The 23,699-nt window shown below is 36.2% G+C and overlaps 1 protein-coding gene across 1 annotated transcript in view; it reads right to left on the bottom strand.

Annotated features, from left to right (window-relative positions):
* Positions 1-23,699, bottom strand: part of LOC148675324 (putative E3 ubiquitin-protein ligase RNF144A-A) — a 65,313-nt gene that overhangs the window by 26,962 nt on the left and 14,652 nt on the right. The window contains exons 2-3 of the mRNA XM_088626553.1: positions 3,696-3,845; positions 2,588-2,692 (exon numbers count right to left, since the gene is read on the bottom strand). Of these exons, the coding sequence (XP_088482679.1) occupies positions 2,588-2,692; positions 3,696-3,830 (240 nt within the window). The 5' untranslated portion in view covers positions 3,831-3,845. The remainder of the gene's footprint in view (positions 1-2,587; positions 2,693-3,695; positions 3,846-23,699) is intronic.

Raw genomic sequence — 23,699 nt, 5'->3', positions numbered from 1 at the left:
TTTATTACAAACCCACGGATTCACACAGCTATCTCCTGTATAACTCATTTCACCCCAAACACACTAAAAACTCTCTCCCTTTTTCACAGTTCCTTCGGCTACGACGATTATGCAACAACAACTTCGACTTCCAGAACCAAGCCCTCAAAATGTACTCCTTTTTCATCAACAGAGGATACCCCAGTAGTGTTATTGACAGGGCCCTTGGCTGAGCCAAAAACACCCTCCGGACCATCAACTCAATCAGGAACCCCCGCCGCAACAACCACATTTCTTTGGTGCTTCCCTACCACCCCAACAAACTTCCTATCTCCAGGACCATTAACGATAACTTTTCCATCCTACAGGATGATCCCTCCATTGGGGCCCTCTTTTCTGACCACCTACGCATGCTGACGCAGCTACCCACCTGAACTACTACAACACTAAACCTTGCTGCCTCAGACTGGTTATTGCTGTGAGTCCTAACAGCCATAAAAGAGCTTTTACAATATAATGTTCAAATTTCTAATTGTTTCAGCACCTAAGAAACCTTCATATCACAGCACAAAGAGTGTTTCCTGGCACTGTGCTCTCCTATTTTTTTAAAAGGTCTATATCTCCTGTTTCTGCAATTCAATCTCAATTTCTGATGTGACCAGTTTTAGGCTTTACTGTAAGCACTACATAATACTCCAGCCATGCTGCCTAAGCCACTGGGATGCAATATTAAAGACCTCAATGAGAGTTTCAGCTCAATGTTGAACTGCATTCAAACCAGTGAGAGACGGGTCAAATGGAGGTATAATTCACAAACTCTATATTTTCCACCATCCTGTTATTATCGCCGGCTTGTAGTTTCTAAAACTATGCAATCTTTGAGGTAAAAGATTTAAACATTATCTAACACTCCTTCACATACCTTTTTTTAGCATGGAGAACCTAAGCTTTTTCAATTGAAAATCCTTGATGATTTTCCAATGTTCAGTTCACAACTCCATTATACAGGTTTCTCAAAACTATACAGATGCAGCCATTCAAAACGAGCGGGGTACGCTGTGGTACAACGTGTTGGGTGTGTCGCATACAATTTCGCGTCATACCGTAGTTTACCATATGCAAATTAGATTATGTTAATAGTATCCGGAATCACTTTGTAAAACTGCCAGGTGGAGCTAATAAAGCTTAACCTCTCATGTACAGCATTTGAGCTGTCACCAGAAAACACCTGGTTTCGAATCCCAATCACTGCTGAGGGATGATCTTTATTCAATTAAGAATTCAAGTTGTAAACTCTTTAGACTTTTAAATTTAAACTGTGTGTTACAGCATGTTTATCATTATACATTGAAAAGCGATGGGCAAAAGCGGTCTCGCCCCCCTCCCGACCAAACAAACGTTTGTGTCTTATCGTTATTAAGTTCTTTAGATACGCGATTCCATATTATATTCCCTATTAATCCAATTCTAAAAGTATGCTTTTGTTTACTCTGATGACGGGCGTATTCGCAGAAAAGGTTAAAACGATCAATTTTCACAAAGTGTATAAACGTACAGTAATATGGTCAGGAGCAAGTAAAAACATTTAAAAAATAACCACATGTAAGACTTTGATGCTTAAAATGTTCAGGGAGAAATGAAATACTGGTGTGTATTTTTTCTTTAAACTACCAATATCAGCAATATACAGTTTACATAATATGTTTATGTTCCTAAATTAATATCGTTAATGACCTTCAGATGCATTATGCTCCTCTTCTTTTTATGCTCAGCTACTAAAATTTCCCTTTAGTTGTAAAATTCCATATAAATATTCAATACTAAGCGGATTAAAACGTGCACAGTAAAGAGATTAAATGATTAAATCTTTCCACTACTGACCAATGCACCACAAGTGCCCCTGTCAGTCATTTTGGCCAGCCAATCATGTACCGCAGTATGACATAGGTAGTTGCCTGCAGTACGGGTTTGTACCGCGCACTTTGAATGGCTGCATCTGTATGTAGTTGACCTGAAACTAAAATAAGGAACATCTTCAGTGCTGTTAATGAAATGGTTATGCCTGAACTGTCAGGTTTTCTTCTTTTTTAGTTGTTATGCAACTTTCTCCTCAGTCACATTTGTTTACATTCTTGTACAGGGAAGTTACAGATATAAAATTATTTAATTTTATCTGCTTCCTTGGAATAACAGCAACTCCTTAACTACACTCTTTCAGGTTTCCTGTTTAAAAGAAAAAATATCTAGGGGTTTAGTTATGAAAACAATCCCCAGTCTTTTGACTGAGTCAACACACAATCTGTTACACAGGAGTTTAGTTTAAACCCTGTGTTTTATGTACTGGCACCATTCTTGAGCCAGATCTCTGTAAAACTAGTTTTTTTTTCAATTATAGAAAGCCTCAAGGAGAAATCCTAAGATAACGGAGCCCTCTAGATTTTAGCTGTCCCTGAGCTGTTTTCATCAGAATATGAAGGTCAGGACCAGGTTTGTCCTGCTCTTAGTATCTGATATATCTGAAGTTATTACAATAATTTATTTGATCTGACATTAAAAGAAATGACACTATGCTAAACAGAATGAAAGAGAAGTCACCCCTTGAAAATACCTCATTTTCTTGTAAATGTCCTCGCTTTGGGCAGGCAGAATCAGGGCAACTAATAGCGGTTTCTAGGCCCTCTTTGATCAGGAGTTCCACATACTGTTTCAGGCACTGTGGGGAAACCAGAGAAAAGCCTATAAATAACTTTTTGACTGTAAATGAAGAAATAAATGATAAATAATGAAGAGGAATTTGGAATAATTTATAAATTAGAGGTAAAGTAAGACAAAGCAAAAGACAAAGGTAGCAGTCTTCTTTAGACTTCTTGTTACATTGCACACTAATATGAAGAAACCAGTTTTACAGTTTAGTAGTATTTCAAGCAAGGTTATCACAGCCAGATATGCGCATTATCCTGAGCAAGCTAATGCCTGCTTATGTCAATCATTAATAAACATCATTCAGTTAGGCACTGCTCGAGTTCCATTGAGGGGAATAGTAAATAAACTGCTTTAAATTTAGCAAACACGTTTACGCAAATAGGCAAAACAGAACATTAAATTTAATGACTGGAAATTTAATCTACTTTGCTGTTAAATTGGATTTCCATTTATTGAAGTACATTATTTCTAACCCTTTCAACTTCCTCAAAACAGGAAGTTATTTTCATCTTATGATTCCTGTTTCTGAAAGATCTGAAAGTACACTAATGTATCATATGTAGTCTATGTAATATACTACGATTTATGTATGTTTATAAACCTATTTTATTCCAAATCCTATTGTAATTGTGCAATTCTCAATTCTGCTGTCTTTTAAAACTGTTTTTTAAAACTATTGCTGGAGGGGCAAATATCAGTTCTCTAACAAAGCGATCACAAGCTGCAAGCATGCCTAGTTACTATTTAGAGAAGTATTTGTTCAGTTCACTGGGTTCCTTATTTAATTTGTTCCCCTCTCTAGACCTCGGCATGCAGACTCAAGCAGGTTTTCTAACATCAGCCTTAAATTGGCAACAGCTGAAGGCTGAGGGGAGAGAAGAAACTGGTCCACTTAAAACTTAAGTGGATCGATTTAACTCTTCTCCCTGGTGAAGAGCTGCTTATGAGTTGGGAAACCTTGGGCTAGACAATTATTTTAAATTACTCCAAAGTGTTTGCAAATTCATACAAACCAGTGTACAGAAGATGCATTGACACTGTGAGATTGTTGTCATTTGCTCCAATGGGAATTCTCCAAGACACAGTTTACAGGACAGCAGTGGCTCAAGAGCCAAATCCAACGTTGGCCGATATCTTGCAGTAGTCATTGTGTTCACCCTAACCTGAAACACAGGAAGCAAATAAAGACTGGTCATTTCCAAATATAACACACCCCGAATGAGCTGCAGACCGACATGCACTGTAGAGCATTACAAACTGACCAACTCCCTTCACAAAAACTGTAACAATAAAGCCTCTACTTCAAGGAAGAAAACCAGACATTCCTTTCAGAGTGGAATGCATGAAATGCACTGGTACTGATGGTCAAACGACTGACTTTGATCTGGCGATATAAAAACAATCTAAAATAAGTTACACTTGTTTTATTTTATAATAAATGTATACTGCAATTATACATACTTCATGTCATGTATTGGTATTTAATATTACCAGATCACATAAATATAGGTTGCAAATGAAGTACCTTGCATCACTGCATTATTGTGGTGATAATACAAAGCACCACAGATTTTTATGAAGCTGATAATCCTGATTACCGCTTCTAACAGAAAATATCTGAAAACGCACTGAAAATAACACAAGCTGTCTTTAATGCTGTTTCCTCTGGTTGCTATGGAGGGTTTATTTCTGGCACCTCCAGTACAGATCTATGTGTTTCTTTTTTTTCCCTTGGGAATACAAGAACAGGGCAGCTTTAGACTCAAATGTTTACAGGAAGTTCTCCTACAGCCAGCGTCATCAACGTCAATACTTTGCTTGGGTTGCTAGGAAACCAGTAAGGCCGATGGACATTACTCCCTTTATAGGCATAAAGAACAAACTCCTTTAGATCAAGCCTAGAAACCCCTGTTATAAGCTCAGTGTTTTTTAACACACACTGCCCAAGTTAATTTGTACATACTAAAGAAACTTTGTTTTATTAAACAGGAATGACAGCTCCCCAGTGTATCTCAGAAGAGCTGCAGCAAATCAATGCAGAAAAACTGTTCCAAAGGTCAAATGAACTATTCCATTTGTAACATTTCTTTTTTTTTTAATTCAAATTTACTTAAATCTTCAGTGTGCCTGACAGTAATTCTGGGATTGTTATGTTCCCAAAAGATTAATGTAAAGCTTTTATATTCATATCAATATTTAAATATCCAGATGAATGGGGAAAAATAAAAGGGACAAGCTAAAACTAACAACTAAGTATTGCACACTATAATGTGTACACTGCAGCAACGTGTAACACCTGAATACTAACACAGTATTTCAACAAACCAGTAGTCTGATCAAATTAGTGCAGTTTTATAGAAGATTAATTGTATGAATTAGCCATACAGACTTACTCCTGAAAAATGAAAATGCTTTTAGAATTCTTCTAGTGATTTATTTTTAAATACAGGGCTTACAGCACTTAAATAATTTCTAAAACAAATGAACCTAATAAAATCTGACCTAAATGGTTTAATGAAGAATTAAGAAAAAATCATAATGAGGAGTACCATACAGACTCTATTAAAGATTCAAAGATTATTAAAAATTATTAGAACGGAAAAGAGTGAGGGAGTAACAAAACTTAAGTAGAAACTATTGCAAAGCATTTTGTTCAGTAGTGTAATAATAAAAAAATAGTAAAAGAGTTTAGTATACAATAAGGGATGAATAACAGAAGAGTTCAGAAGTCAGTAACAGTAAATGTAATCAAGAATTTTCACAAATATAATTAAAACGACCATATTATGGAATCAGCTTCATCAGTGTTGGATAATTTTAGTTTAATAATGTGTTAACTGACACTGAACTTCTACAGGGGCCTGAATGTATCTGAAGATGGAAGGATTTCTTATTTATTCGATTTTAATCCATACTATCTTTTATACATATAAGTAAAAATACCCACATTCAAGGCATGAAAATTGATTTGTTATAGATAAAACTCACATTCTGCAAAATAGACATTCAGACATTGTAAAAACAATATAACAAAAATAATTTCTAATTAATAGATTTAAATTTTAAATGCTCAGATATTTCACCATTAAAAATCTCAACACCTCCTAAACTGGACAAACTTGCTTCTTTATTTTAAAAAAAACATGCCTTTAAAGATTCACCATCTTCTTTACATGTAGGTCCATACATATAAGTGAAGATGAAGCAATATGTATCTTGACATAACTGCAAAGAAAAGGGTCAGGAAATAGAAGAGCTTTTACTATAAACTGGATTTTGTCCCAAATGTTTTACGAGAAACAGAAAATCCTTGGACAACACCACAGGGTCAAATTCTTCTGAGTGTTGAACAACCACATGAATTCAAAACAATTTCCTGGTATTTTTTTTACCAACACACACAATTTATATCACAATTGACATACAGGAACTACAGAGAAAAACTACTTAAAACCACACAGCTCACATTCACTGGAAGATACAAATGTTAGCTACATTTCTTTTCTAGGTAGTAAAATCATCTTCTGATATTAAAGCAGGAAATGTTTATGGGAATACAGGTCACACGACATTTTATCTCAGCCTAATGAATGTTTAGCTTGTTTTCAGTTTCAAATTCCCAATTTCAACACTACAGGGTTCAGGTAAAGAGAAACTTGCCAGCCTATGTGCTCCTCCTCCTGTCTTCGCAAATCAAATGTCATTGTCAAACTGCACTTCTTTCCCAACTCGTAAACGATACATTACAATTCACATGGGTTGACATTCAGTGAATCTTAATTTTTTGACATTGTATGCTTACAAAATAGACACTGGAGATTTTATGTCCTTCTTTAACAATTTAGTTTCAGATTAACAGCAGCAAGAGCATGTCTCATAATTTAAAAAAAAACATGAATTTAGCAAACGTATTAGCATTTCTTTTCATTCCACCTATTGAAGGTTTTCATGTTCACTAGAAATGACTTCTTGCCATGAAAAAAACGGTTTTGCTTTTCATTTACATGGAGAGAAATTACTGTTCACAATCGGGTCCACTGTTAAGTAAGGCAGGACCAATTCTTTCCACAGTCACAATGATGGGAGTCCATCCCTGAAAATATCAGAAAGAAAAGTGCATTGGAGAAAACATTATTCGGGGTCTAGCATCTTAAATTCTCATAAATTAGTTTTCAGAACATTTGTATTTATGGGTGTTGAAGTGCAGGTAGTGGAGAAAATAATGGAAACACTTTGGTTAATGAGGGACACCAAGTGTATTGAGAGCAAGGGCATCCACATAGGGGTGACTCATGAAATAAACAAATAACATTCCAGCAGGGCATGCTCAGGGTCATGTATAAAAATGCTAGACAGGCCTGATTACCTATAATTATGGTTAGCATGACTGCAAGAGGAGACCACAGGGATAGCCATCAATTGCATTAAAAAACGCTTCAGAACAAGATGCAATTGAGATGTGAGTCAGAGCACATTACCTTATTATTTATAAGACCTTTATTGATCAGGCAGTACCAGGTAACAAAATGGAGGGGATCATATATATGCACAGTATTTATATTCAAGAACCCCATATTACCAGACAGAAATAATCAATGAATATTGTTTATCTGATGTTCTTGCCTCTATCAATTATTAGGTGTATGTCATAGCTTCATACATACCAGAAATTAGGCCATGTATTTAAAGTAACAATGAAATATGCATTTAATATAAAATATATGGAACATACTGGCTGTTATTTAGCACCAACTAACATTCATTGCATTTAAGTCCCATCCTTTTCTGCTGTTTCTCTGGGCCAGTTTTCCCAGAAGCCATTTACCAGTCCTACCAGTATGTCTTTGGATTGTGGGAGGAAACTAAAGCATCCAGAGGAAACCCAAGTGAACACGGAGAGAACTTTTAAACTCCATGCAGACAACACCCCGGGTCTGGAACCGAAACAAGGGCCCCAGCACTGTGAGGCAGCTAACCATTGTGCCACAGTGCTGCCTTTATTTTTAATTTGTCAGAAACAATTTTCAAATAGTCATATCTAAAGAGGGATTACTCTGATGGCTTTTAATTGTTACCAGTTCATCCACGAGGGGAAGAAGAACTTGATTTCTAGTGAGATGTCTGAATTATATATATATATTTTCTATAGGACACTTAAGGTGTACCAGTCTAAATCCATCATGACATAAATATGAGCGTCCAGGAAACAAAAAAATTGTGAACTCTGACTCACTAATGTACTGGATAGTTACTGCTCTTGGTTGTCTTTAAGTTCCAACTGCTCATTTTTCTTTAAACTGTAATTAATTATATTTGCAAGATCCCAATCTAGTAAAAATACTCAACTCATTGCCTCTGAGCATAGGATGAGTTTTAATACCAACCATAAAACCATAATGATTTGTGATTACTGCGCAGTACATACTGTACAGTGCATCTCCATTCTTCTGAAAGGAATACTCATTTGGATATCTCATTTCACTGCTGGAGAAACTAAACCTGCAATCTTAAAAAAGGCTCCTCTTAAAAAAAAAAAGCATTAGAAAACTCCTCAATTTACTACAGTATAGGGCTGCCACTAACGATTATTTTGTAAATAATTAATCTATCGACTATTTTTATGGATTAATCTAAAAACTAATTTAGTCCAAATAACGCAAGTAGGCACATAAATGTTTTCCATCTTAAACTCCAACTTGAATTGGGATTTACATACATGCCTATTCATAGACATTGTGAATATAGCTGCTAGATTATTTTCCTGAATCCAAGGGGGTTGGGTTGGCTTGGCTACGTATCTTGTTAAACAGGACTAAAGAGGCTAAATAATGTTTGTAAAGAATAAAATGATACCAATTGAAAGTATGGGGCAGGGCACAGCAACTCATATCTCTTGAAGAGAAGACTGAAGTGGAACAAATATACAGTACTATACTTTGGAGCTGCAATGTGTGAAATAATTATATATATAAAAATTTTAACATTTCTGTATCAGCTAATTTTGGCACTGCAGACTCTGGTACAGGCTCGCTCTCCATTCTGAAGGCAACATCTGCACAATGAGCAATCTTTTTTTTAATTACAGCTGTTTGTTATTGTCATTACATTTCAACATTTAGGCATACCTTTTCAGTGCGACTGAAAAGTGTATCTGTGTATCGTTTCTTTGCAGTTTCTCTCAACATCTGATTTCTTATTGTTTGACAATTTCTTGTCACATATTAAATATGACTATAAACGTGAATAAAGCATCTTTAAATTCCTGATGTTCATTGCCAATTTTTTTATTTTTAGAAAGCCAACCAACCATCTTAAACAGTAGGCTACAACCAAGTGTAACATGCGCGTTCTTAAACCGGCAAAAAACCTGTGTTCTTCGGTATATTTAAAAACACATCTTCCTGAGATGTCAGCCTGATCATTTGTTGAATGTGATTTATTTACAATTTAATCACCGGAGAAAATACTTTAAAATAACTTTCAAATAACTTAATAAAGCTCTCATATGTTTATATAGGATTTTACTGCTGCTCAATTCTGAAAGGCTGCTAATTTGTATTTTTCTTTTGAACCCACAAGGTGACAGTTAAAGAGCCATAAGTTGCAGACCCCTGGCATATATATATATGGCAAAGGGTTAAAATGCTACTGCCCTTAATAAAGCTAGCAAGTGCATTTAGCAGACTAGTTGATTGGATTTAGCTAGCCTATCTATCAATATTTGGAGGGGCCTTCTTCGGCAGAATGTGGTGAAGCTGTAGCCATGATTAGCCTACTCCAAAACTGTACAGAGCATTATAGCATCCTAATAACAGCGCGCAATTTGGGGGGGTAGGGGGAGGAGGGCGATTAGTCGATTAAGAAAATACGACTAGATTATGTTTTGCGTCGATTAGTCGATTACATCAATTAATCATGGTAGCCCTACTACAGTATATAACCCTTAGAGATGTAACAATAAATATTAAAATAAAACCTAACAAGTAAAATATGTAACCTTATACATATTAAGAATGTAGTATTATTTTCTGGTAGATGACCTAGACAAGAAATAAATGATTTTTTGCATGTACTGTATATATTCAGAGCACCGTAAGGTTTTCTTCCTTCTGTGTATTACTCAGTTCTAAAATTATTAGAGAACAAAATATTCATATGTAGTCTATTCATGGATACTGCAAGTGTATCTAGGAATATATCAGGAAGCACATTCTGGTCTAATAAAAGCTCCATGTTCTTTAAATGCAACAGAACCTTTTGTGTCCACTTGCTCTCCCTTGGATCCAAGGACTATAGTACAAAGCAGTGCACTACAGCTTTCTCAGAGTTAAATGGCTATGATGACTAAAGGTTTTTTTGACAATAGTTTAAGAATTGTATCTTCCACAGAAACATGGGTTTCTTATTTTGCTGTTCAAATGACCTTAACATGTTTTGGGAAATTACTTAATGAATAGTTTAATTTTCACTGATTATAACATTTTACCAAGAAAACCACAGCTACTGAAACCTTGATGAACATTGATAAAATAGATGTCACAGGAGTAATTTAAGATATACACTCGCAGAGAAAAAATCTTGGACTCAACAGAGTAAACCAGCAGAAGACAGGGAGACCCACAAAGTCTGCGTCTGATCTCGGTTCAGAGGTGTTTTCAGCCTGTTGGTCTACCCCATCGGACCACTTCAGACCCTCTGAGTGTAACGCAACTATGGACAGTAATTTAAAAGCAACAAATGACCCACTTGTCTGTGAGATTTCTGTGTGACTTATGTAGGTGAAAGGGATTGCTACATTCCATATTACAGCTTTTAAGTCCACACAGTGTTTAGGGCTTGGACTTCACATTATACACATTTTACAAGATTTAAATATTTGTATGTGCCTTCTATGATCCCTTTTTGTATTTCAAATTGGCAACAAACCCTCAATTCAAGTTCTGTTATCAGTATAAAGGTGGAAAAGCAGAACAAAACATTCTCAGTATGTAATTTCTGGACAGTCTCCAAGATTAGAAATTTTCATTGGCCAATCAAGAAGTACAGCATCACATTTCTTTAAGTTCACAGAGCTAGGCCACCAAGAAACAGAAATTAGAGAAGGAACTGATATTAAAGCAGTTAATGAACACAAGTAAGTCATTTGAAAACATAGAACATAAGCGTTTAGCAGTAATAACATATTCCCGCACATTTTATCTTATCTCTTGGTATTATTAATCTTTCTTAGATCTAGACAAGTAGGTCATTCTGAAATGAGAAACCTTCTACTTGAAGAGGCAAAAATGAAATGCTGATAGAGAAAAAATTTAACCTTGAATCCCAGCCACGTTTAGAAAATTTAATCATATGGTATTCCGAGTGGGAATAGAGACAGCTCTGTACAATTCCCCTGGCTGCCTCAGAGTCACTATAAAATATCTTTTGAATTTACTTTGAATGAAATGCTGTGAAAAATATACATACATCTAAATGATTTACAGTGAACAACATGTTTAATGTATTACAACAATGTATGGAATATTTTTCTATTTATCTCCCCAAAATACTTCTGTACAAGTTAGTTAGCAAAGGAAAAAGGACTCTGACCCTAAAAAGGACTGGGCTACAGCATGTTTGCTTTTGGAGTTTGTTTATAGCAGAGTTTGGTTTGCCAGTGAAGAGAGACACCTTCAAGAGAATGTCGTGCTGGTAATGCTATTTCTCAGAAGAAATGACAAGTTTATATTAAAACAGATGAACTGTGTTGAACTGGGAATGGGCAACTGTAATGAATGTATAAAAAATAGCATTCTAAAATGAATTTGCTTTAATGGACAATAAATAATACAAAACAATTAAAACACATAACTATATAATTACGTATTCAATATATTACCAAAACTGTGGATTACTTAGATTTAAATCCTTTTATGTATTGCTATGCAATTTCAAATTCTTACAATTCAAGGTGGTCTTTCTTAATTTGATTACTTCAATAATATACCCGAAGTACAATATTGCTATCTCATGTTGTAACCTACCTCAAAGGGCATTGAGGTATTGCTTATTATGAAAAGGCTGTTAAGTGAAATAAAATTTCATGAAAGAAATGTTTTATATACCATAAAAGGTTAATACAACTCCAGCACAGATTTGAAAACACAAGCTATGGTCACCTATAAAAAAACAAAATCCCATCTTATAGTTGCAGTGCTGCTGCTGCTCTTATTTAACAGCCAAATACAGTCAAACAATTTTTGCAAAAGTTTATTACATGATTAAACAGCTTATTTTTTAAAATGAAACTTCAGTGCATGCAGCAGTTTCAAGACCAAATATATATATATGGAAAACAATACAACAGAGAAAATAGTGTTCTAATTTGGTTTTAGCCTAGATACAATTAGATATAAATAGAAATTATGTAATCTTTATGCTGAAAGCTCCCTGAGTTCAAAAGGGAGTCATCTTCTTCCACCTGTCCCCTCTCAATGGCACCTCTCATTAAAACACAAATATGTAATATGTATAATGTGCTGGTCTTCACAATACATTGTTTTAAGTTTCTGCATTTGATGAATCAACATTGAAAAGAAAGTCTGAGGCTGTCATAATATCAAATACATTTAGAAGGATTCAGTACCTTCAAATCCAGACCCAAGTTATATTCAACCAAATCCTTATTATAAAGTAAAACCAGGAATATTGTGCATCTATCCATGTTTTATTATGTCACTAATACTGATATTGTTACACTGACAAAAAGAAATGAACTGCAAGAGACAAGTTTACTGTTGTTCATTTAAATTTTCCTATAAGGTGTTTTTACTTGTTTTTTAAGATGCTTATGACTGTTTTTATAGTTCAATATTACTGAGTCTGAATAGTTTTTCAACTATATACTGTTTGTGACCCTCTATTTGGATTTGCTTTGCTTTTTTATTTCAGCCTATCAATAAAGTGAAGATCACAGACTGTAGCTTCTTCTCACTCTGTCATAAGTTAAAAAAAACTGCTAAACACGTTTCCTTTTTTTGTTCTGGATATTTCTTTCTAATGCATGTTCTGAACATGACATACTATACAAATCTGAAGGTTTAGACTTGATGTCCAAGGGATTCCCTTGAATTCAAGACCCTACCAGAACTGTACTGTGTTTACTTCCCAAGATATTTCAGGATTATTAAAGAGTACATCCATTCTTCACTTGTCAGCACTTGGGATCAGTACCATAATGGAAACAGACACCAGGACTTGGGATGAATAAAGATTTTGAATTTAAATTGAAATAACTTTCTTTCAAGAAAGTAAAGCGCTTGACTTACAAGCTGGAGATTGGCGTTCAATACCTGTTTGGATTGTTATGATATCGACTAATCTGTTAAGCATTTATTTTAGTTTTTAACCAATTTATTTCATGGTTAAGTAACCATAGCACTACAGAACAAATCACCGCCTTCACCAATACCACTCATCCACTTAAGAACTTTCTCTTTTGCAGGAAGAGATTTTTTTTCTCCACAAAACGTTGATGTTTTCCACAACATATCTTGGAAAACAAGTGGCCAGTGTAATGAATGAATCTTTATCCTGATATCTCTAGGTGCTGGGATTTTTATTGGATGCAGTGCTCAGAAACCCCAGAAGTTGTTTTTGAAAAGAGTCTGGTGTGTACTGGAAATTCAACTACTGAATAATGTAATAGACACATAAATGTAATGTACTATAAAGGAGTGTAATATTAATATTTTCATTTTTGGAATACACATGGCTTCCTATGCACTCAGCAGCGAGTAACAGTAATATAACTTTAATATTACAGGAGACTTTTAAGCGATGGGAAAGGTCTGAAGCACATAAGTCTACATATTTTACATATTGGGTACACAGTGACCATGACTGTCTGTAGTCATAATGTATTTACAAGCCAATTTTTCATTTGACCAGAAGCACTGGTCACAGGTCATATTTGATTAAATCATGTGACCAATCAGGTTTGTCCAGCATGAACTACAATCCCCACAATGAGATACTAGAACTTTTAGAAGATTTAGCACTTGCCTATCAAACTGCACTATAGATAAATGCATCCCTACCAGAGCTCTGGAATTACATGACATTTTAACTCAGGCACACTAGACCATCACAGTACAATGCAATTAATGCAAACCCCCTAGTTTCTGAAGCAACAGACTCGGCAGACAGCACTATGGACGTTACTTACTGTATATCAAATTGCATTTCATTTTGTCTCTTGGTTTTAGAGCTGAGGTCGTTCTTGAGTTTGTAAAAAACAAACACCAGATGACAGCCAAATCAATCACCTTGTCATGAACATCAGCATTTACTACAGATGTGATGAAATAATCCAAGATGTTTCACACTTCTATCATGTTTGGTTTTAGAGAATTTTCAAACTCTGTGTGAAAAGTAAGAAAACCAACACAGTAGCCAAAGCCTGCCAGTGCAGTGTTTTACACTGATAGAAATTAGAGAGAGAGATGGAGAGAGAAATTACTGTAGGCCTTTAAAATCCAGTTTTGTTTTTGTTTTTCATCCAGGAGTTTGGATTTCATGGGTATTTGAACATAAAGGTGGAAGCAACAGAAAAACTGACAATAGCAACAGAGTTCCAGAAATTTGGATAGCTGTCCCTCTATTTATAATAAAGTCAAATATAATCATGTTCGAAGGAATGTTTGTATAACGGAAGACATAATTATCATAGGATATTTTAATTTTCCTAACACAGATTGGGAAAAATCTACTGAGGACAGCAGCAGCCAAAAATGAACATGGAAAATATAACCAGCGACTGTTTCCTAACTCATTCTGTTAGAACGCCTACTACTTAGAAACCCTGTACTGATCTACGCATTTCAAACACTCAAGACAGAATGGAGGGTGAGAGAAGCATTCGGGAAGTGTGATTCCAATGATTTAAGCTTTGAAGTTTACAGTATTTTAAAAACCCTACATGTAGAATCCACAACAAATGCTTTCACTTTCAGGGCAAAATGGAAGAAATGGAACAGGATATGATAAAGAAACATTAGCAAATGGATGGCAAATGTTTAAAGATGATCTGCTTGAAGCATTAAATAAACCAATTCCAACAGCAGACAAATCTGAGCCTAAAAAGCAATGATCCAAACGGTTGAACGGATCAATTAAAAATATATGTAGAAAGTACTTTAGAAAAAAAAGGCTATTAGAAGGGTCAAGAGAGGCGTTTACTGCAATGGAGATGTCCATTATTAATATGACAACACCAGAAGCACAGTAAAGTGCCTCGGAGACAGCGAATGGGAATCTTAAAGATACTGAAATGGACACATTTTACGAAATTAATATTTTACTCAGGTGTTCACCAAGGAGGAATCAATACCAGGCTGAGAAAATAAGAGCTAAATAATAAGAGGTAGACATGTAACAGGTATTGGGAACACCGAGGACAAACAAACATCTACAGGGAATGATGTTAATCCTATATGAGGAAATAAACAAGGCTAACAAAATCATCCCAGCTACCACCCCAGACAGGGGCAATATCAGCTGACTAAATAATTGCCTGTTTAGAAAATGGGTGACAAATCCAAGAACTTATAGAATAATAAATCATACAGTACCTGTAGTTAATATTATGAAAATGATCATCTGAAATCAACCTAAAGCTCATCGACAAGGGAATAAAATTCTAGTGGACAGTCGCTGTGGATGAAAGGGCAGATAGATCCTAAACGGGTCCCTATCCTACTGGGAGAGGAAGGAGGGAACTCAGTTGAACTGGCAGCACAATATGTGATCTCCTGTCACAGCCTGAAGAACAGCGAGTCTGTCTCCCAGTAATGCTCCATCTGTTTACAGCATTTGTAAATATTTTAGATGCCTCTGTTATAAATGTCTGTAATATGTCTGTAGATTTTATTCTATTTTGTTTCATGTTAATTTTATTATTTCTATTTGCTTTGGCAACACTGATTGTACCCATCGGTTAATGCTAATAAAGCACCTTGAATTGAAATTGAACTGATTTGAATTCTGATTGTAAAGAATCCCTTGGTTAAAAACTGCCTCTCCTGGTGAGTGAGTGCATTTTTAGAATGTGGAGATATGGTTCCATTCATTTGGTGGCATCCAGGTTTACAGAGAGATTTAACTACAGGCTGTATTCTATTTAGTCTAGAAGGTCTCTTATTTAGCCTTTGTAGGCGCTATTTAAAAGTTGAATACTTGGTAACAGTTTGGGGTTTTATGGGTGGTTAGAACACAGGCCTCTGGGAGACCTTATTTGTAACTGTGTACATAGCGCAACTTATGTTGTATATTCATGTTTTGTGTAGTTTAGTGCGAGTATTGTCACTGTTAATACATATCCGTTTAACCAAGTGTGTCTGAATTATTACTTTTCATCAAAGCCATCAGAATTCACATGCCTCTAAATATACCAACTGCTTATATTCTTGCCAGAAATAATTTACAAGTTGGAGGTTATGAATCTTTATTTTACTTGTTTATCTTCTTGGTCATTTTCTACATTATGGTAACCCCTATTAGTACCAATATCAACAATTTATTTCTGTGTACAGTTAGTGAATTAGTCAAATTAGGAGATTATGTCAGCAAACAGTGTCCAGATTTAGAATTATAGACAGAAGACAGGGTTAAAGATCATCTGGCATCTAGCAGATGGCATTTAATGTAGGCACACTGTAGAGCTACATTCAAGTGGAAAACACAAAAACTATAAATGTAACATTGGAAACACTGAGGTAAAAAAAAAGGCTGTTTATATAAAATAGACTTGTCTAGTGATGTGAGGAAATCTTTTTCATCCTCTAGATAATGTGAGAAGCAATATAAATATTAAATATTACAAATATGATATATGTATTCAAAGGCACAGAATTTAAATCAGGGGATTTTATGCTACAATTGTACTAGTCACTTGTTAGGAATCAAGTAGAATATTATGCAGTATTCTGGTTACCACTTTACAAAGAGAGATATTGTTGCTCTTACAACAGTTGGAAGTGTCCTACTTATGACAAGCTGAAGAGACTGAAATGTTTTAGTCAGAGAGGACCTGAGACGAGAACTAAAATTCATCTAAGGCTTTGACCGAGTAAGGCCAGAGGATTTCTTCAGAATAAAAAGTGAAACAGAAGACGCAAGTGGAAACGTTTGTAATTTTAAAACTGAGAACAGGAGGCAACTTACTGTATTTACAAAGAGAGTGTGGTAGAAGGCGATACCCAATGCTTATTTAATGAAACAGCTGGATGAGATTGTCATTTCAGGAATTAGCAACAAGATGGTAGACGAGTTGAACTAAAATTTTCCTTTTTTATATTCTTGTGTTCTGAGTGCACTAGTGTCACCTGAAGCAGCCACAGCTCAGTATGTTTTATTTTAAAGAATGTATGAGCTTACATTGTTAAAATTTATAGTTAGTTCTGACAAAAAATACCCTTATATAAATGTATTACATAACACTAGCACCTCAAACCAAAAGCAATATTTTCTAGTGAATAAATCAATTCCTTTACTCAGTGGTGTATAATTTACAAGGATGATCTACAAGTTTACCTAAAAGAGCTCACTTAAACTGAATTATAAAACATTATTTTCTGATTTAAGGACATCTTGGCTAAACAGTACTGCAGTACCTAGAATTTATATAGTGCTTTTCTGCACATGCCATTCAAAGTGTTTTACACAGTTAGTGAGAACCTCCATCACCATGTACAGCTCCCAGCTAGATGATATGATGGCAGAAAAAAGGTGCTATCCGTGGGGAGGAGAGTGAAAGCCAGTTTATAGAAGGGGCTTATTAGGAGGTCATGACTGGTAAAGGCTGGGGGGAAATTTGGCCAGGACACCACTGTTAACACCCCTCCTCTTTTTGAGAAACGCCCAGGGATTTTTAAAGACCACAGGAAGCCTCGGTTTTATGTCTCATCCAAAGGGTGGAGCTTTATATATGTATATGTATTGTTGCATGGGAAGGACTATTGTTATGTTGAGTGTTATTTGTTTTTTATCGTCATGCCAAAGACATTTCCACCCTTTTGGATGGACAAAAAAAGTTATATAAAGATAAATAAAAAAAATGCAGATGACAGAATAGCATTGTGTTCTTAAGAGTATGGGACGACGCCAAGGTTTAGCTTGTCAAGAATCTAAGAACTCAAAAAACCAATTAAATTGACACTCATACAACTATTAAATTCTAACTACATTTTTAACTCCTGTATGGCTGCAGTATTAGAAAACCTTTTTGTTTCATTTATATTGGTGTGAGAAATATATACTACAGAACAAAAATGTATAAATGTGATCTTATGGCACCAGTGAACATAGGCTTCATATTAACCGAAGACGGGGCATATTCCCTAGAAATGTTTTGGGGTTTGACGTCAGGCAGTTATGGTACTCACAACCACTGTGCTATAATTCCCATAACCATGATGTACTAGGCCAGATAATACATGAGAAATGCCTTCCCTTAACTAGTTCAGGTGGGGAGCTGCGTCAGCATGCATAGGCTGAAAAGGAACAAGTAATAGGTTTAATCCATGCTGGAAAAAAAAAGAAGAAAGAAAACAACGTTTCGGCCTTCTTCACGGCCGAAACGTTGTTTTCTTTCTTCTTCTTCTTTTTCAGCATGGAATAAACCTATTACTACTTCCCTTAACTAGGCTACTCACCGACCACAAATGTAGGGTGTAAACATAAGCTCAAGACCTGAGAGTTTCTAGAGAAAACACCTACCAAAGTAGTAACATAACATCACTTTATTAGCACTATACAATTTCTTGCATTAGGAATTCGTCTTTTCGCAAACCCCAGCTTGCTCTCTATGAGACACAGACAAGGAGAGAAGCTTGGGGTATGCGAAAAGATGAATTCCTAATGCAAGAAATTGTCCAAAGGAGTAGGATTCCTCTGCCTGCTGCAGGATTTGAACCAGCAACCTTCCAGCCACAGGCACAGATCCTTAGCCACAGAGCCACCGCTCCGCCCCAATTTATACATGCAACAGTAGGCAGGGGATAATTTCAGCTTAAATTTTAGTGATAAATGCATAAAAGGAATATTTGATCGAACGGTCTAAGAAACTTAAACAAAACAAAATTCAAACAAACTATTGTTCAGGATTTTCAAGATTTAACATTATTTTGAGGAATATCCAATATGGCAAAGACAGCTTTAATAGAAATATATTTTCAAAGTTCAAAAGAGTTTGATAATTCCTTTAAAGTGAGTTGTTGGGTTTGTTACGGAAGGAATTGTCACAAAATGTGATCGCTGCATCCTTTGTTAACAAACATATAACGGGAGTAAGGAGTTCAATTCCCCTGATGGTGCTGAATCGATTTTTCCCCTCAAACTAAGCTAAGTTTATAGACTGCCATGATGAATAAACTCAAAATTGTTTAAAGCAGCAACCAAATACTTGATGTTAATGGGAGAAGAATATAAACCATCTTGGTATTCTGTGTCTTGACAGACCTTGACAGCCATCAAGTCTTCTTTGTGAAGAAGAGGAAGCCGGTTCTTCCTCAGCGTCCTTAATCAAACCGGAATATACCCGCACAGATTGTATAGGTAGAAGTATGCCAATTCTTTGTTCTTTGGCACAGCTTGGTAAAAAGAGCAATAATTCAGGCACACTTAGTTAAACAAATATTTATTAACAATAACAGTGACACACACTACACTACACATAACATAAACATACACCACACAAGTTACTGTACTTTTTAAGTTTACATGCAAGGCGTTTCAGAGACCTATGTCTAAACCACCCAGAAAACCCCAGGCTGCTATCTGACCCTTAAATAATGCCGACAGAGGCCAAAGAAGAGGTTAACTGCATTCTATACTAAAAAGTACATAACCTACAGTTAAATTGTGATTCTGATTCTTTCCTAATAGGTACAGTATTGCAAGCTCTCCTGGGAAGATTCAAATATTAAGCTCCAATCGTGTTTTTCCGGATGATTATGAAGTAGGGACTCTCGTCTGTGACAAGCTTCAAGTTCCTGTGAAGTGTGGTCTGACCTTTAACTTTTTCCTTTTCTCTTCTCTTTCCTTCTCCTGATCTTATATGGTATATTTTCTGGGCTGTTGACTAACACTTAATCATTTAACCAAAACTTAATTAACTATGGTGAACTAAGGTAAACTTTACAATTGCTTTGATCACAGACTCTGGAACCCCTACATCTCAGAAAACATCCCCTCTGCTTTGAAGTTGGAAATGTTTACACAAGTGTTACACCCTTTATGTAGATTCTTAGAGACCTCCATTATCACCTACCTCTGTCTGAAGCAATAATATACAGCACATTGAAAATGAAATTAACAAGTAATAGGTTTATTCCATGCTGAGAAAAAGAAGAAAGAAAACACATTTCTGAAGAAGGCTCCACGGCCGAAGTGTTGTTTTCTTTCTTACTTTTTTCAGCATGGGATAAACCTATTACTTGTTCCTTTGCAGCCTACGCATGCTGACACAGCTACCCACCTGAAAATGAAATTAGCTAACCCTGCTAATAAAGCATTCAATACAGTATTATTTTCACAATATATTACAATCACTAAATATACACTACGAACATCAAGCTTCGTGTATATAAATCAAATATCATTTCTGGAGAAAAGCTTCCAGTTTGCTTACCTACAGTAATAAAAGCAGCTTTGCAAACTTGCAATTAGCAAAATTAGTTTTCTACACTGAGAGGCATTAAAAATGCAACAAATTATTATTGCACCCAATAGTATTTGAAGCTTTTTAATACCTCTCAGTACATTAAGCATGACAAAACTACATAAATAGAAACAACAATAATAATCTAAAATATCTGCTTTTCCTTTTTTCTTCCTACCCATGACTGGGAACAAAACTACGCTAATCTTTTTGCTTGGAAAGTCACCAGTGACTTTCTGTTAACTGTACTTTGAACTATAGATTCAAACAAAAAAACGTGTCCAACTCGAGACTGAAACTCGGCTATAATAATGAAGACTTGTAGACACCCTTCCTTCCAGGATGTACTGTCAAGCCAAAACCTTCACTGCACAGCGCAACTCCCTTAGAAGAGGTGTTAGTGGGGCCAGCAGGGGGCGCTCACCCTGCAGTCCATGTGGGTCCTAATGCCACAGTATAGTGATGGGGACAATGTACTGTAAACAGGTGCCGTCCTTCGGATGAGACATAAAACCGAGGTCCTGAGTCCTGTGGTCATTAAAAAATCCCAGGGCGTTTCTCGAAAAGAGTGGGGGTGTAACCCCGGCGTCCTGGCCAAATTTCCCATTGGCCCTTACCAATCATGGCCTCCTAATAATCCCCATCTATGAATTGGTTTCATTACTCTGCTCTCCTCCCCACTGAGAGCTGATGTGTGGGGAGCGTTCTGGCGCACTATGGCTGCCGTCGCATCATCCAGGTGGATGCTGCACATTGGTGGTGGTGGAGGGGAGTCCCCATTACCTGTAAAGCGCTTTGAGTGGAGTGTCCAGAAAAGCGCTATATAAGTGTAAGCAATTATTATTATTATTATTATTATTATTATTATTATTATTATTATTATTACACAAACAGCAGGGCTTAAGTGTGAACTGGACAGCTGACAGGTCCCACTCATACTGCTCATCCCTGCTGGCCCCTGGCCAGAACAGGACCTGGATTTAAGCAAGACTGGATTGAAACCCATAACATTCCAAGATGTAGGATTTTTTCTAAAATCACTGAGGCGCATTTTACTGGATTACACAGCAGGGAACCCCGAGTTCATGGGAAAAAAATATTGCAATGAATCACAGTATATAGTACGATTCATAAAATGTATTTAAAGAGTAACCAAATTGAAATCACTGTGCAAAGCAAAATAATGGGGACCACAGGGTTGTGTAATATGCAAGTGTTTAATTACAAATGGGAACCATACACAATTTTTTTTTTTAATCCTGAGCAGAAGTATCACCCTGCATCTGGGTGGCGTTCTGGGTGCTGGCCCAAAACAAGGTTATCAGATGGTATTAGTGAGATTTACTTGCTTTGGCATCTGGCTTTGATGTCTTGCCTAGCTGCTTATAGGGCTGAAGTGGGGCATGTAAATCTCACATACCCAGCACTGCAATATTACCACTTAACCACACTGTAGAAGGTGTTGCTGGGGTCTGCTAATTTAGCCTTCAACAAAGGTTATGCTTAGATGCAATACAGCTGACTTGCTTTAGCAGCCCCAGCGACTTAATGCTACATAACAAAAGACAGGATCAACACCCACAAACATATCAGAAACAGGATAAAGCAGATCAATGTCTGCTGCATATCAAAGGACAGAACTTAGAGCAGGACAGAGCAAGGCAAAAAGTAATAACATATCAAAGAACAGGATTAGCAATCAGATGTGAAACAAACTTCTTTTTGACTCTATATAAGCTTTGGGAACCCCTTGCAATGGGTCTGTTCTGCGTTGCTGTCTTTATTGAGATTCTATCCTATCCTCTGATGAAGAATTTCCCACAACAGGGCAAAGATAACAATCCTACCAAGCCACCTAGTGTTTGGGTAAAATAGGCTTATCTCTTTTCTTGCCTCCTCCTCATTATTTCCTCTAGTCAGCTGCTTATTTGAGGACTGGATCTCCTTAAAGATTGGTCTCTCAGTCACAGTAGCCTGTTCTGTTCTCTTTTCCCACACCTGCATGAGTCAGGCCACAAACTGAAGCTCTCATCTCTCTGATCCTCCTAAACAGTCCTCAAATAATCATTTGCTCCCAGGAGACAGAAGAATCCTAAATGAGCCGACTTGGCTTCCCTTGTTGAAATGTCTGAGGCATAAAGACGATGTACAGTATTTATTTCCAAGTGTGTCGGTAACCTGTGGTGGCTAAAATCGGAATTTCACCTCCCTTCCCCTGCCGATCTGCCACACTTGTTAACTCAAGCATATTAATCTGTTTGTTTAAAGCAGCAAATCTGTGAAGCACGCTCATCAACCAATCTCAGCAGAAAGTAAGTGGACAGGTTTGCTTGGACTGTAAGGTCAGCCACATTCAACTATGACTTTTAAGGATCCCAGAATGCTGTTTACAGGAATTATATTTGGTGCTTATGAAGGCCAAACAAGAAGAATCTCCTATATACAGTTCCTGTAGAACACACTAGTGTCGGATAAACCAAGACTGGATCATTTTTAGGGTATTGTTAAACGTAATACCCGCTATGGAGGCACTTGTTGAGATATTCTCCTTTTGTTCCTGGGAAGCTCTGATTGGTAATTAAAATCAGAATTGCGTCAATTGACAAAACAGAATTGTCAATGTCCTCATTTATTATTTATGCATAAATGCATAATTTAAACAAAACAATCTCGGAGGAATTCTATGTCCACCAATACTGTAACCATAGAATTGCCTGTACTAGTAGTTTTTGAGATAACAAGTAAAGCAACATTTTATAAGAGGTCTCTTTATTAGTCCTATACAATTTCTTGCATTTGGAATTTGTCTTTTCGCATACCCCAGCTTGCTCTCCATGAGAGACACAGTTAGGGAGAGAGAAGCCTCTTCATTTTGGCCATGAAGTCAATGATAAAGTGGTTGATGTCAGCTCAAAGTTCATGCAAAAGGCTGCAATTAATAGTAAGTGAAAGCAATAATGTAGTATTTTTTGCAAAAGTATTAATCCACTTGAAATTATTCTGTTAAATTATAAATGGCGTTCACGCATTCATAATGTGAATACTTTTAATCAAAACCTAACTGCTGAGACTGGATTTTTATGGGAAAAAACTGGTCGACCAACACCGCAAAAAGAAAATCCAAAATAAAACACAGATTGCGTAAGTACTCATCCATAAAAAGGCATCTTTAGCATGAAAAAAGAAAAGCAGAAAAGAGCAAAGATTTTCAAGCCCTGGGTGCCAGGATTAACATCCTTACACTTTCAAGAAGTGAGATGGGAATCTTTAATGACTATGAAGTTGCCAGAAAAGTGTGGACCATGTTTGATTTTGCACC

Source organism: Lepisosteus platostomus, chromosome 3 (assembly GCF_059453375.1).
Source record: "Lepisosteus platostomus isolate fLepPlt1 chromosome 3, fLepPlt1.hap1, whole genome shotgun sequence".
Taxonomy (NCBI): Eukaryota; Metazoa; Chordata; class Actinopteri; order Semionotiformes; family Lepisosteidae; genus Lepisosteus; species Lepisosteus platostomus.
The sequence above is the reverse complement of the archived record's forward strand: the minus strand, read 5'-3'. Positions and strand labels throughout refer to the sequence as shown.